The 13400-nt window shown below is 39.1% G+C and overlaps 1 protein-coding gene across 10 annotated transcripts in view; it reads right to left on the reverse strand.

Annotated features, from left to right (window-relative positions):
* The window catches only part of CADPS (calcium dependent secretion activator), a 657127-nt gene that overhangs the window by 140545 nt on the left and 503182 nt on the right, over positions 1–13400 (reverse strand). For 6 of the 10 annotated variants that reach the window (XM_075321359.1, XM_075321357.1, XM_075321361.1 and 3 more), the window contains 2 exons: positions 11479–11620; positions 5039–5176 (listed from right to left, as the gene is read on the reverse strand). In XM_075321359.1, the coding sequence (XP_075177474.1) occupies positions 5039–5176; positions 11479–11620 (280 nt within the window). The remainder of the gene's footprint in view (positions 1–5038; positions 5177–11478; positions 11621–13400) is intronic. The other 4 variants (XM_075321362.1, XM_075321365.1, XM_075321364.1 and 1 more) reach the window with 1 other exon arrangement.

A 13400-nucleotide genomic window follows, 5' to 3' on the forward strand; every position in this document is an offset into this window, starting at 1 on the left:
CTCAGGAAAAGATATTCAACCAGGTACCTTGGCTCTACGACGGTAAATATTATGCTCCGTAGGTGTCTGCAAAGCGACATTCACATCTTGCGAACAGTTTGCTTCCAAATGGGAGAAGAAAAAAAAAACGTATATTTTTGAATTCTAAATTGAGTTTTGGAACGCTAAAGGTTTATGTTGTAAACGGAATAGTACACACAAATGGAGTAATTGGTGTCTATTTCTACAACATTTTGACACCCATCTGCCTTCAGAGTTATTTCGAATGTCTTCTCCTTTTTTTTTCTTCTTTTATGTTTTGATAATGTCACAATTGAAATGTTTCCCACAATTAATTTGGATTTCATTGATTGAATAAAGCCATCGTATGTTCAGTTACTGATTCATATCTTTTCCAAGAAGTGTCACAGATCATGCACAGAGGGGGGAAAAAAAGCCTCGGTTACTGCTGCCTAATCTACCTATCTCCGACACAGCAATCATAGCATGAACAGGACATTTATTTCTTTAGAGAAGAGTAAAAGATAGATATTCAAAAAAATAAAAATAAAAAAACATATTGCAGTGATTGGAGGTTATAATGTTTAAAAAAAAATCAGTCTCTTTAATTAATTTAATTATTATCGAAATATTATTGTTTGAAACATTTGATAAACATGAATCCAATTCTGTTGAAGTTGAAGAATATTACTATACTATCATTTTTATATTTTTACAGATTTTTTTCAATTGCTTTGCAGTCTCTTTAATTAATTAATTAATTATTGTAATTAATTATCCAAATATTATTGTTTGAAACATTTGATAAACATGAATCCAATTCTGTTGAAGTTGCTAGAATATTGCTATACTATCATTTTTATATTTTTACAGATTTTTTTCAATTGCTTTGCAGTCTCTTTAATTAATTAATAATTAATTATTGTAATTAATTATCCAAATATTATTGTTTGAATCATTTGATAAACATGAATCCAATTCTGTTAAAGTTGCTAGAATATTACTATACTATCATTTTTATAGATTTTTTTTCAATTGCTTTTCAGTCTCTTTAATTAATGAATTAATTATTGTAATTAATTATCCAAATATTATTGTTTGAATCATTTGATAAACATAAATCCAATTCTGTTAAAGTTGCTAGAATATTACTATACTATCATTTTTATATTTTTACAGATTTTTTTTCAATTGCTTTTCAGTCTCTTTAATTAATGAATTAATTATTGTAATTAATTATCCAAATATTATTGTTTGAATCATTTGATAAACATGAATCCAATTCTGTTAAAGTTGCTAGGCTATGGCTATACTATTATTTTTATAGATTTTTTTTCAATTGCTTTTCAGTCTCTTTAATTAATGAATTAATTATTGTAATTAATTATCCAAATATTATTGTTTGAAACATTTGATAAACATGAATCTAATTCTGTTAAAGTTGCTAGGATATGGCTATACTATTATTTTTATAGATTTTTTTCAATTGCTTTTTTTACTTATTAAGGCTGTGTTATGATTAGTGCCACGATCGTTCACATTTGTCTGACGCGTCACTTGTTGCACCGGACAGGTCTAGTTGCTGTCTGGAGGCTAAATCACAATGTTTCAGTTAACTTTCTGCTCTCAATCCCTTGGGAATACATAGGAAAAAAAAGCCTGATTTGTGTTTTTGAGTTGGAACAGGCAAAAAAAATCCTGTGGACATAACCTGCATTTATACTATTCAACTCTGTGGAGGTAAATATTTCTTGATCAGATCGGCAATTTGTAGGTGTTTCTTGGTGGTGGTGGGGTGCAGATTAACTGTCCCAATTTGGGGCATTTTAAGAGATTTTCCTATACTTTTACATTGATGGCCTATTCTTAGGATATGTCATCAGTGTCAGATCCTCCGGGATCCGACACGCCACACCCTGCCAATCAGTCGGCGACAGGCAGCCAGAAATGCTTGCTGAGTTTCGGGGCTGCTCTGCCTTCTGATAGTTGCCGCAACCGGGTACTGCACATCTACCTCCTATTGATCTGAATGGGAGGAGGATGTGCAGTAACTCACAGCGGCCACTATCAGAAGACAGAGCAACCCCGGAACTGAGCAATTACGGCTGTAAGCTGCGACTGCCGGCACCGAGAACAGCTGATCGGCAGGGGTGCAGGGTTTCAGACCCTGACTGATCTGACATTGATGACCTACCCTAAGGAGAGGCCAACAATAAAAAAATAGAGGACAACCTCTTTAAATGCCCCAAACTGGCACATTTCATCTGCACCCTGTTGCTATCAAGAAACACCTCGAAATTGCCAAATAATGGCCCCAAAGTGTCCACTTTTGGTCCGGGTGTGCTAATCGCTGGGAGTGTAGGGTGTTGGACCCCGACTGATCTGGCATTGATGGCCTATCCTAAGGAAAGGCCAACAATGTAAAAATGTAAAAGTAGAGGACAACCTCTTTAAATGCCCCAAAACTGGGACATTACATCTGCACCCCATTGCCACCAAGAAACACCTCCAAACTGCCAAATAATGATCCCAAAGTGTCCACTTTTGGTCAGGGTTTGCAGCCGACATCGAGAACAGCTTATCAGTGGGAGTGTAGGGTGTTGGACCCCGACTGATCTGGCATTGATGGCCTCTCCTAAGAATCCCAACTGGTCTGGCATTGATGGCCTCTCCTAAAGAGACCAACTGGTCTGGCATTGATGACTTATCCTAAAGAGCCCGACTGATCTAGCATTGATGGCCTATCTTAAAGAGCCCGACTGATCTGGCATTGATGGCCGATCCTAAAGAACCCGACTGATCTGGCATTGATGGCCTATCCTAAAGAGCCCGACTGATCTGGCATTGATGGCCTATCTTAAAGAGCACGACTGATCTGGCATTGATGGCCTATCCTAAAGAGCCCGACTGATCCGCCTATCCTAAAGAACCCGACTGATCTGGCATTGATGGTCTATCCTAAAGAGCCCGACTGATCTGGCATTGATGGCCTATCCTAAAGAGCCCGACTGATCTGGCATTGATGGCCTATCCTAAAGAGCCCAACTGATCTGGCATTGATGGCCTATCCTAAAGAGCCCAACTGATCTGGCATTAATGGCCTATCCTAAAGAGCCCAACTGATCTGGCATTGATGGCCTATCCTAAAGAGCCCGACTGATCTGGCATTGATGGCCTATCCTAAAGAACCCGACTGATCTGGCATTGATGGCCTATCCTAAAGAGCTCGACTGATCTGGCATTGATGGCCTATCCTAAAGAGCCAGACTGATCTGGCATTGATGGCCTATCCTAAAGAGCTCAACTGATCTGGCATTGATGGCCTATCCTAAAGAGCCCGACTGATCTGGCATTGATGGCCTATCCTAAAGAGCCCAACTGATCTGGCATTGATGGCCTATCCTAAAGAGCCAGACTGATCTGGCATTGATAACTTATCCTAAGGAGGGGCCATCAATGTAAAAGTAGAGGAAAACCTCTTTAAATGCCCCAAAACTGGGACATTTCATCTGTACCCCATTGCTACCAAGAAATACCTCCAACTTGCCAAATAATGGCCCAAAGTGTCCACTTTTGGTCAGGGTTTGCAGCTGGCACCAAAAACAGCTGATTGGCGGGGGTGCAGGGTGTCAGCTGATCTGACATTGATGAGCTATCCTAAGGGGTACTTTGCACACTATGACATCGCAAGCCGATGCTAGCGATGCCGAGCGCGATAGTACCCACCCCCATCGCACATGCGATATATTGTGATAGCTGCCGTAGTGATCATTATAGCTATGGCAGCTTCACACGCACTTACCTGCCCTGCGACGTCGCTCTGGCCGGCAACCCGCCTCCTTCCTAAGGTAGCGGGTCGTGCGGCGTCACAGCGACGTCATACGGCAGGCGGCCAATAGAAGCGGAGGGGCGGAGATGAGCGGGACGTAAACATCCCGCCCACCTCCTTCCTTCCTCATTGCAGGCGGGACGCAGGTAAAGAGATGTTCCTCGCTCCTGCAGCTTCATACACAGCGATGTGTGCTGCCGCAGAAACGAGGAACAACATCGTACCTGTCGCTGCAGCGAAATTATGGAAATGATCGACACTACACAGATCACCGATTTTTGATGCTTTTGCGATCGTTTATCGGTGCTTATAGGCTTTACACGTTGCAACGTCATTACCGGCACCGGATGTGCGTCACTTTCGATTTGACCCCGACGATATCGCAGTAGCGATGTTGCAACGTGCAAAGTACCCCTTAGGAGAGGCCATCAATGTAAAAGTAGTGGAAACCTCTTTAAATGCCCCAAAACTGGGACATTTCATCTGTACCCCATTGCTACCAAGAAACACCTCCAACTTGCCAAATAATGGTCCCAAAGTGTCCACTTTTGGTCAGGGTTTCCAGCCGACACCGAAAACAGCTGATTGGCGGCGGTGCAGGGTGTCGGCTGATCTGACATTGATGGCCTATCCTAAGGATAGGCCATCAATGTAAAAGTAGTGGACAACCCCTTTAAATATTGGAAAAAAGGCATTTATTGGTTATAGAGGATACCATGAGTTTCTTTTTTATAATTATCTTAATTAATTACACTTATTTAATGTGTCTAATAGTGATACTTTTTCCAAAGACATACAGATAGGGAATTTAGATTGTGAGCCCCAATGGGGACAGTGTTCCTGATGTATGTAAAGCGCTGCGGAATATGTTAGCGTTATATAAAAATAAAGATTTATTTTTATTTATTTTTTTTAACTTATATATTACATTACTTGATTGCAAAACTGTCCATTGTGTAAAGTTTTGTAAATGTAAATATTGATGTTTCTGTACAATTATTTTTATCAGAAGTTAATTGGAAGGTTAATTAATTTACAAGTTACATTTCCAAAATATATTCTCTTAAATTTAAAACTGTAAATACAAAAATAAAACATATTTTAGAAACTTTTTTTTTTTAAAAAAAATGATCGTAGAAATAATTAATCCCCATTCATGCCACGATTCCTGCACATATAAATGAGGTCTAATGTGAAGTGAATACACACTCAGAATCATATATTGCAGCCATCCATGACGGTGCAGAAAAGCTAGGCATTTGTGGGAGGTTAACTGGTAGGGCTACAGGTACTTTAGGGAGATTCACATTTGGAAGATTCACATTGGGCAGATTACTTGTTAAACTCCTGTGGAAGAAACAGACAGAAAGAAAAAGATACCATAACGTGACAATGCAGATGTAGCAGAAGCACAAAAACACTCTGAAAAAAATTACCAAAAAAAAGGACAAAAATGTTAAAAGTAATACAAAGCGACTGGTTAAGAAAGAAGCATGAGGATGGAAGATTTATCTGATCTATGGTATTAAATATGGTAATTACGTAACACACACGTGTACAATACACAGTCACAATATAAAGCCAACAACAACACTGTAACAACATTTCATAAGCGTTACAAAAACAAGACGCAAAATGTAATCGCTAACGGTATTAATAAGTGATTGTGTGACTGACGTGGAGCTATTATAGTATCTCATGCATATTGCTGTATCACTGATACGTGCACAGATCAGTGATACAGCACCATAGTCTGCTATGGTCTAATGGTGTATTATGTGTCATTGTACAGGAGGAGGTGAGCTGTGATATCACCTATTATGACTGGTGGATCCTGTATTATCAGGTGTATATAGAGGTGTTATCAGTCATTGTACAGGAGGGGGAGGTGAGCTGTGATATCACCTATTGTGAATGGTGTCTACTGTGTTATCTACTGTATATAGAGGTGTTATCAGTTATTGTACAGGAGAGGAGGAGGTGAGCTCTGACATCATCTATTGCGAATGGTGGATCATGTGTTATCTACTGTATATAGAGGTGCTATCGGTCATTGTACAGGAGAGGAGGAGGTGAGCTGTGATATCACCTAGTGTGAATGGTGGATCCTGTGTTATCTACTGAATATAGAGGTGTTATCAGTCATTGTACAGGAGGGGGAGGGGTGAGTTGTTATATCACCTATTGTGAATGTGGCTCTTGTGTTAGCTGTATATAGAGGTGTTATCAGTCATTGTACAGGAGGAGCAGGAGAAGGTGAGCTGTGATATCACCTATTGTAAATGGTGGATACTATATTATCTACTGCATATAGAGGTGTTATCAGGCATTGTACAGGAGGAGGAGGTGAGCTGTGGCATCACCTATTATGAATCGTGGATCCCGTGTTATCTACTGTATCTAGATGTGTTATCAGTCATTGTACAGGAGGAAGAGGAGGTTAGTTGAGATATCACCTATTGTGAATGTGGCTCTTGTGTTATCAGTTTTATATAAAGGTGTTATCAGTCATTGTACAGAAGGAGCAGGAGGAGGTGAGCTGTGACATCATCTATTGTAATTGATGGACCCTGTGTTATCTATTGTATATAGAATAGTTATCAGTCACTGTAGAAGAGGAGGTGCTCTATGACATCATCTATTGTGATTGGTAGATCTGGTAGATCCCGTGTTATCAGCTGTATATAGAGGTGTTATAAGTCACTGTACAGGAGGAGGAGGTGAGCTGTGACAATGTTCATCGTGATTGGTGGATCCTGTGTTATTAGCTGTATGTAGAGGTTCTATTATTCATTGTGGGGGGGAGAAAGTTGGATACAGAAGTGTGACCTATCCTTGTAATCCTGCCTCTGATGATAAAGAAACTGCTGAAAACTCTTCCAGGAAATATGAGTCTAAATATTAGTAATCTTACAATTTTCCCACTGGCCACTTGGGCTTCTTTAAATGCAAACTTCCTGGAAGACTTTTCAGCAGGCTCCTTATCATCATAGGCAGGATTACAATGACAGGTAATATCTCTGTACCTAATTTGCATTATTTTTTTTCCTTTTAAATAAAGATCATGATATTAAAAAAAATTGCCTGAGATATTTATTACATATAAAACCAAATTTAAATAGTAGGTCATTATCTGATGATAGCGTCCCTTGAAAATAGGGACCAGGTAATCCAAACCAGTAATACGATTTACAGTCTTGTGAGTACATAGGGGCTTTGAAAGCTGGAGTTATCTATCGTCAGTGTTAATGAGATATCCATCAATGTGTCCAGTCTTACTTTTCTGCAAAATTAGTTTTGGACTCCAATTAGTCTCAATGTTAATTCGATTTGTCACACAGACACATACAGTATAAACAACTCCCGACAAAGTTACACATATATTTTTTTCAAACCTGGTCATCTCAGACCACTGATATAGATAGAAAAATATCGTAAAACTGTGATGGAATGTTAAAATTCAGATATGGATATGGAGTCAGGTAAGTTTCAGAACGCTCATATATTATATAAATATAGTATGTATAAAAATATAAAAATGGTGAAATGCTATAATAATTTGTGCAAAGACATCACCACCAGCACAGAGCACAAGGGACATCTGACTGCAAGTCTTTAGTTGATTTTTAGAGTCCAATTTTGCAAGTATCGGAAACTTACGCAATTTTTTTTCTCGAGAATTTTTGAAAATTTTTATTTATTGCAAACATAGAAGAACCTAAATGTGACCTATAAGATGTGGAGTATATGAACACGTCCGAGGGAGTTTCACCCGGTTTGGACTGGTAGATGTAGAATTTCGAAGATGCCGGATTGGCATTACAAAACACCAAACTCTCCAACATTTTCCTTTGTTATCAATTACATTTACGCACTTTTGAGAGCGGTGCTTTTGTCAGAATAAAAAAGCGCACTCATTAAGATATACATAAGCTCATGAATAACGCCCATATGTCTCCTCATTGTTTTGTGGTTTAAGACATGCTGAAATAAATATGCTTTACGGTCTCTAAAGATGTCTAAAACACAACACAATAAGAGTTTGGATTGGATTTCTGATTTCTTCCTCATTATCATTTTCTGAACTTAATAACTTAAACAATCTTCTTAATTAGGATTATTTTTCTTATTCAAGAGAGATTATCAGCATTTGATTGAATGTCCTTACTCAAATATAATTCTTAATGATCCCTTTTAGGCCAATATTAAATTAAAGTGAAGTTCCCTAAGTTGGAAATTGTGTCCAGAATAATTATATATATATATATATATATATATATATAAAATATATATATATAAAATATCGCCATATAAATAATAAAATGTAAAATTATACATATATATATATATATATATATATATATATAAAAAGAAAAAAATGTATATATATATATATATATATGCACAGTATATATAAACTGTATATATATATATATATATATATATATCTAAATAAAAAAAATATATATATATGCAATAAAAAATATGTATATATATATATATGTGCATATATATATATATATATATATATATATAAATTTTTTATTATTATTTGTAATACAACGCTCCAAATCCCCTGCTAATTGATATGGGCCATTAAAGGAGATTCTATTTGAAAGAAAATTGAAGAGCTGCCTTCTGATTTTTTGGAAATATTGAAGGGACGGTAGGATACTGTTGTGAAGGATTTTGCACCCAAGTTATTTTTAAGTGCTGCTCTGAAAAATGTTTATATATATATATATATATATATATATATATATATAAAATATATCAATATATATAATTTTTTTAATTTGATTTGTAATACAAAGCTCCAAATCCCCTGCTCAAGGGCAGATAAAATCCTTATTGTCACTGCCAGAAACTAACAGAAAAGGGCCCCTGTGCAAAAACTATAAATGGGCCCTTTGCAGCCCAAGAGCTCATTGTAATGCACAATTCCACCTGCTTTAGAGCAGAAAATGGGCCCTTTCACCTCTTGGGCACCTGTACACATGTTGCACCAATTATATGTCTGTCTCTGACTAATGCAACCAGTGCAGCTGCACGGGGACTCAAGAGGTAAGGACTGAGGCCACTTTCCCCTCCAAAGCTGCAAAAAGCTTCAATACTGGACTGCAAAAGGCCAATATACTGTTCTTGCCCAGGAGCTGACTTGTGCTGCCACTAGAGGGATCATAAAGGTGGTTATCTAGTTTCTTAACCCTTTGATGGTATATGACGTATATATACGTCATACGATGTGTCGCTTGTTTTGATCTTTCCCTGCAGATATTTGCTATTTTGTTCAGCCGACTTGTGCCTCTTAAGCGGGCTTTACACGCTACAATATATCTTACGATGTGTCGGCGGGGTCACATCGTAAGTGACGCACATTCGGCATCGTTAGTGTTGTTGTAGCGTGTGACAGGTACGTGCCATTGCAATTGAACGTTAAAACGTTCATCGCATACACGTCGTTGAATCCTGACGAATTGCATGTCGGGTTGTTCAATGTTCCCGAGGCAGCACACATCGCAGTGTGTGACACCCGGGGAACATTGAACAGATCTTACCTGTGTCCTGCGGCTCCAGCCGGCAATGCGGAAGGAAAGAGGTGGGCGGGATGTTTACGTTCCGCTCATCTCCGCCCCTCCGCTTCTATTGGCCGGCTGCCACGTGACGTGGATGTGACGCTGTTTTTGCAAAACAGTGGAAGAAATGAGACTAGGAGAGGTATGATTTTTATAAGCGTTATGTCCCTACAATGCTATATGATTAGTTAAAGGGGTTGTCCACTTCTCGGATAACCCCTTCTCATCTCCCATATTTGTTCCCGTTAAAATAAAAAAATCATATGCTCACCTCATATGCCGGCGGTATTCCAGAGGTGTCGGCACTCACTCTCCTGGGGCTCACATAACATAACAACTCCAAGTGAGCCATGGGAGAGTGAGTGAGTGAGTGCCAGCATCACTGGAACGGCACCAGTGGAGGTGAATATAGGCTTTTTTATTTTAGCGGGAGCAACCATGGGGCATGAGAATAGGGGTTGTCCGAGTAGTGGACAACCCTGTTAATTTTGTCAAGCTTGGCCTGACAGATTCCCTTTAAGGGCTAATTGCATACTGATTGGATATTGAGCACAATAATAAATTTGTATGCAATGAGCTCCACAGCTCCTCCTAGTGGTGGTTGTCCGAGTAGTGGACAACAATTTTAATTTTGTCAAGCTTGGCCTGACAGATTCCCTTTAAGGGCTAATTGCATACTGATTGGATATTGAGCACAATAATAAATTTGTATCCAATGAGCTCCACAGCTCCTCCTAGTGGTGGTTGTCCGAGTAGTGGAACTCCCCCTTAATCTTGTCAAGCTTGGCCTGACAGATTCCCTTTAAGGGCTAATTGCATACTGATTGGATATTGAGCACAATAATAAATTTGTATCCAATGAGCTCCACAGCTCCTCCTAGTGGTGGTTGTCCGAGTAGTGGAACTCCCCCTTAATCTTGTCAAGCTTGGCCTGACAGATTCCCTTTAAGGGCTAATTGCATACTGATCGTATATTGAGCACAATGATAAATTTGTATGCAATGAGTTCCACAGCTCCTCCTAGTGGTGGTTGTCCGAGTAGTGGAAATCCCCCTTAATTTTGTCAAGCTTGGCCTGACAGATTCCCTTTAAGGGCTAATTGCATACTGACTGTATATTGAGCACAATAATAAATTTGTATGCAATGAGTTCCACAGCTCCTCCTAGTGGTGGTTGTCAGAGTAGAGGAAATCCCCCTTAATTTTGTCAAGCTTGGCCTGACAGATTCCCTTTAACAGCTAATTGCATACTGACTGTATATTGAGCACAATAATAAATTTGTATGCAATGAGCTCCACAGCTCCTCCTAGTGGTGGTTACAGGCAACCTTTATTTTATCATTCAACTACTTCTCTATGCAGATAGTTTGGATGTCTTTATTAAATAATTGACTATTAAAAAGTATTGTTGGATATAAACAGACGTAGTGCAATTAGGGGGACTTTCAGTTAAAGAAAACCTATTAAAATATACAGTGAACAAAATGGAAATGTCATCAGCTGACAGCATTAAGGCATAGATATCTCAATCTTTATCATTTAACCATTCCTAGAGGCTTCTTCCTAGGAGACTGCAGTACAGATGTACCTTGTACTCGATTCAATTACATAAAAACACACACATCTAACGACATCTAATGTGCAACAATACGGCTTATAGAATGAAATGGAAAACAATACATAAAACAGTCAAGAGATGCAGATCCAAACTTTACCTAGAAAATAATAAATTTCATGAAATTCATACTTTTACCATCAATCTGACTTTTAAATTCTAAGCATCTATTGAACTACGTGAGTGAATTTGTATCAAGCAGATGGAATGTTGATGAGGTCCCATAGAGATACATATATCAGGGTAACAGAAAATTACTTACAACATAGTCTTAGATATTATTACACTAAAATATATAGAGAACACAAGAAATAGAATGGCTCTCTGCTTCGTTTTTCCATTAAGATAGAAAATGTAGACACTTTAAGGCTGACGAGAATCAAGAACAATTATTCCCCATCGGGTAAGAACTTCCATCCATCTGCTACAAACTCCGATTGTATCAAAGGGTTTCCTTACTTTACTGGCTCCCACGATTCACGCTCAAAGCCCCTGTGAATTGATTGTGCAATTGAGGACTCCATAAGGTCGACATATCTGACAACAAGTGGCGCAAACAGGTCTTGGAGATGTTTGTGGAATTTTCCATTGCATAAGTTATCTAGAATTATAAGCATATCAGAGTATGGTTAATTGGGATCAACATATAATACGGCCATGGGTAGAGCATCAAGAAATTGGTGTAATGCGAAAAATATAAACAACCAAATGCACAATGGACACTTCATATAGTGAAATTTACACATTTGACTTTAAAGTTTCCACAACCAATTCATTCGCCAAAATTGTGCCCATCCACAGCAAATCGGGGGCAGAAATTAAAGAGTTTAGAGCAAAAGTACACATGGGATTTTATCTCAATGTTGCCTGCCTGGTAACTGTTGCTTTACACATTTTCCAAAATCTTTTGGTTCAGTAGGAGTTTGGGTTCCCTCCTTCTATGGAATTGTAGAATGATCAGGTTAACAAGACAAAACAATCACTGATCTCGGGAAGACCAGCCAGAGAAAACACTGCCAGTAGCCAACAAGGGCACTCAAGATAGTGAAATCCTAGGTGCATTGCCCCCTGGGAAATATGCAAATCAAAAAAGTCCGTGGAGCCTCTGTTAGGAGTCTCAACACAGAAAACTAGCCAGATATCCCTCCGGGAAGGACCTAGCCAAGGAGTGGCTCTTTTTAGGAAACCACCATAACCACCATATTAAGTGGCCCTTTTAGTCAATATCCAACTCTTTGACAAGTTTAAAGATATGACAAGGGAAATACCAAGGCCAGGTATCCATCCACAGACAGCTGTTTCGGGGTATTGCCCCTCATCAGTGTGGAGTAGGATTCTGGCCAGGTGGGAGCAATGCCTAGTAGACCAACAAGACAAAACAATCACTGCTGTCTGTGGATGGATACCTGGCCTTGGTATTTCCCTTGTCATATCTTTAAACTTGTCAAAGAGTTGGATATTGACTAAAAGGGCCACTTAATATGGTGGTTATGGTGGTTTCCTAAAAAGAGTCACCCCTTGGCTAGGTCCTTCACGGAGGGATATTTGGCTAGTTCTCTGTGTTGAAACTGCTAATAGAGGCTCCACGGACTTTTTTTGATTTGCATATTTCCCAGGGGGCAATGCACCTAGGATTTCACTGTCTTGAGCACCCTTGTTGACTGCTGGCAGTGTTTTCCCTGGCTGGTCTCCCCGAGATTAGTGATTGTTTTGTCTTGTTGGTCTACTAGGCATTGCTCCCACCTGGCCAGAATCCTACTCCACACTGATGAGGGGCAATACCCCGAAACAGCTGTCTGTGGATGGATACCTGGCTTTGGTAATTCCCTTGTCATATCTTTAAACTTGTCAAAAAGTTGGATATTGACTAAAAGGGCCACTTAATATGGTGGTTATGGTGGTTTCCTAAAAAGAGCCACTCCTTGGCTAGGTCCTTCCCGGAGGGATATCTGACTAGTTTTCTGTGTTGAGACTCCTAACAGAGGCCCCATGGACTTTTTTGAGAATGATTAGGTTGACACACTTGGCTGAAAACTGTACTCTTTGGCATTGACAAATCTTGAAGGGGTAGTTCACTACTCTGCAATAGTGGCCACCAGTGGACAAAAGGTTCTGCAATCCAAAATCAGACATGCCAGATCCTTATCTATCCCAACTATCATCGGGGGCCCCATATACATTAGATTGTTGGCTAAACCTATTAATTTCGAAGGGTTTGACCAATATCAATCTTATGTGTCTGGAGGCCTTAAAGAGGTGGTTCACTACTCTGCAATAGTGGCCACCCCTCTGTAAAACTGATAGGCAAGGCATTTTCTCAATACCTTGTTCAGCCAATTCTGCCTCTGAGTGGCGCTATTGTGGTCCGCTCATCCCCATGA

Source organism: Anomaloglossus baeobatrachus, chromosome 8 (assembly GCF_048569485.1).
Source record: "Anomaloglossus baeobatrachus isolate aAnoBae1 chromosome 8, aAnoBae1.hap1, whole genome shotgun sequence".
Lineage (NCBI taxonomy): Eukaryota > Metazoa > Chordata > Amphibia > Anura > Aromobatidae > Anomaloglossus > Anomaloglossus baeobatrachus.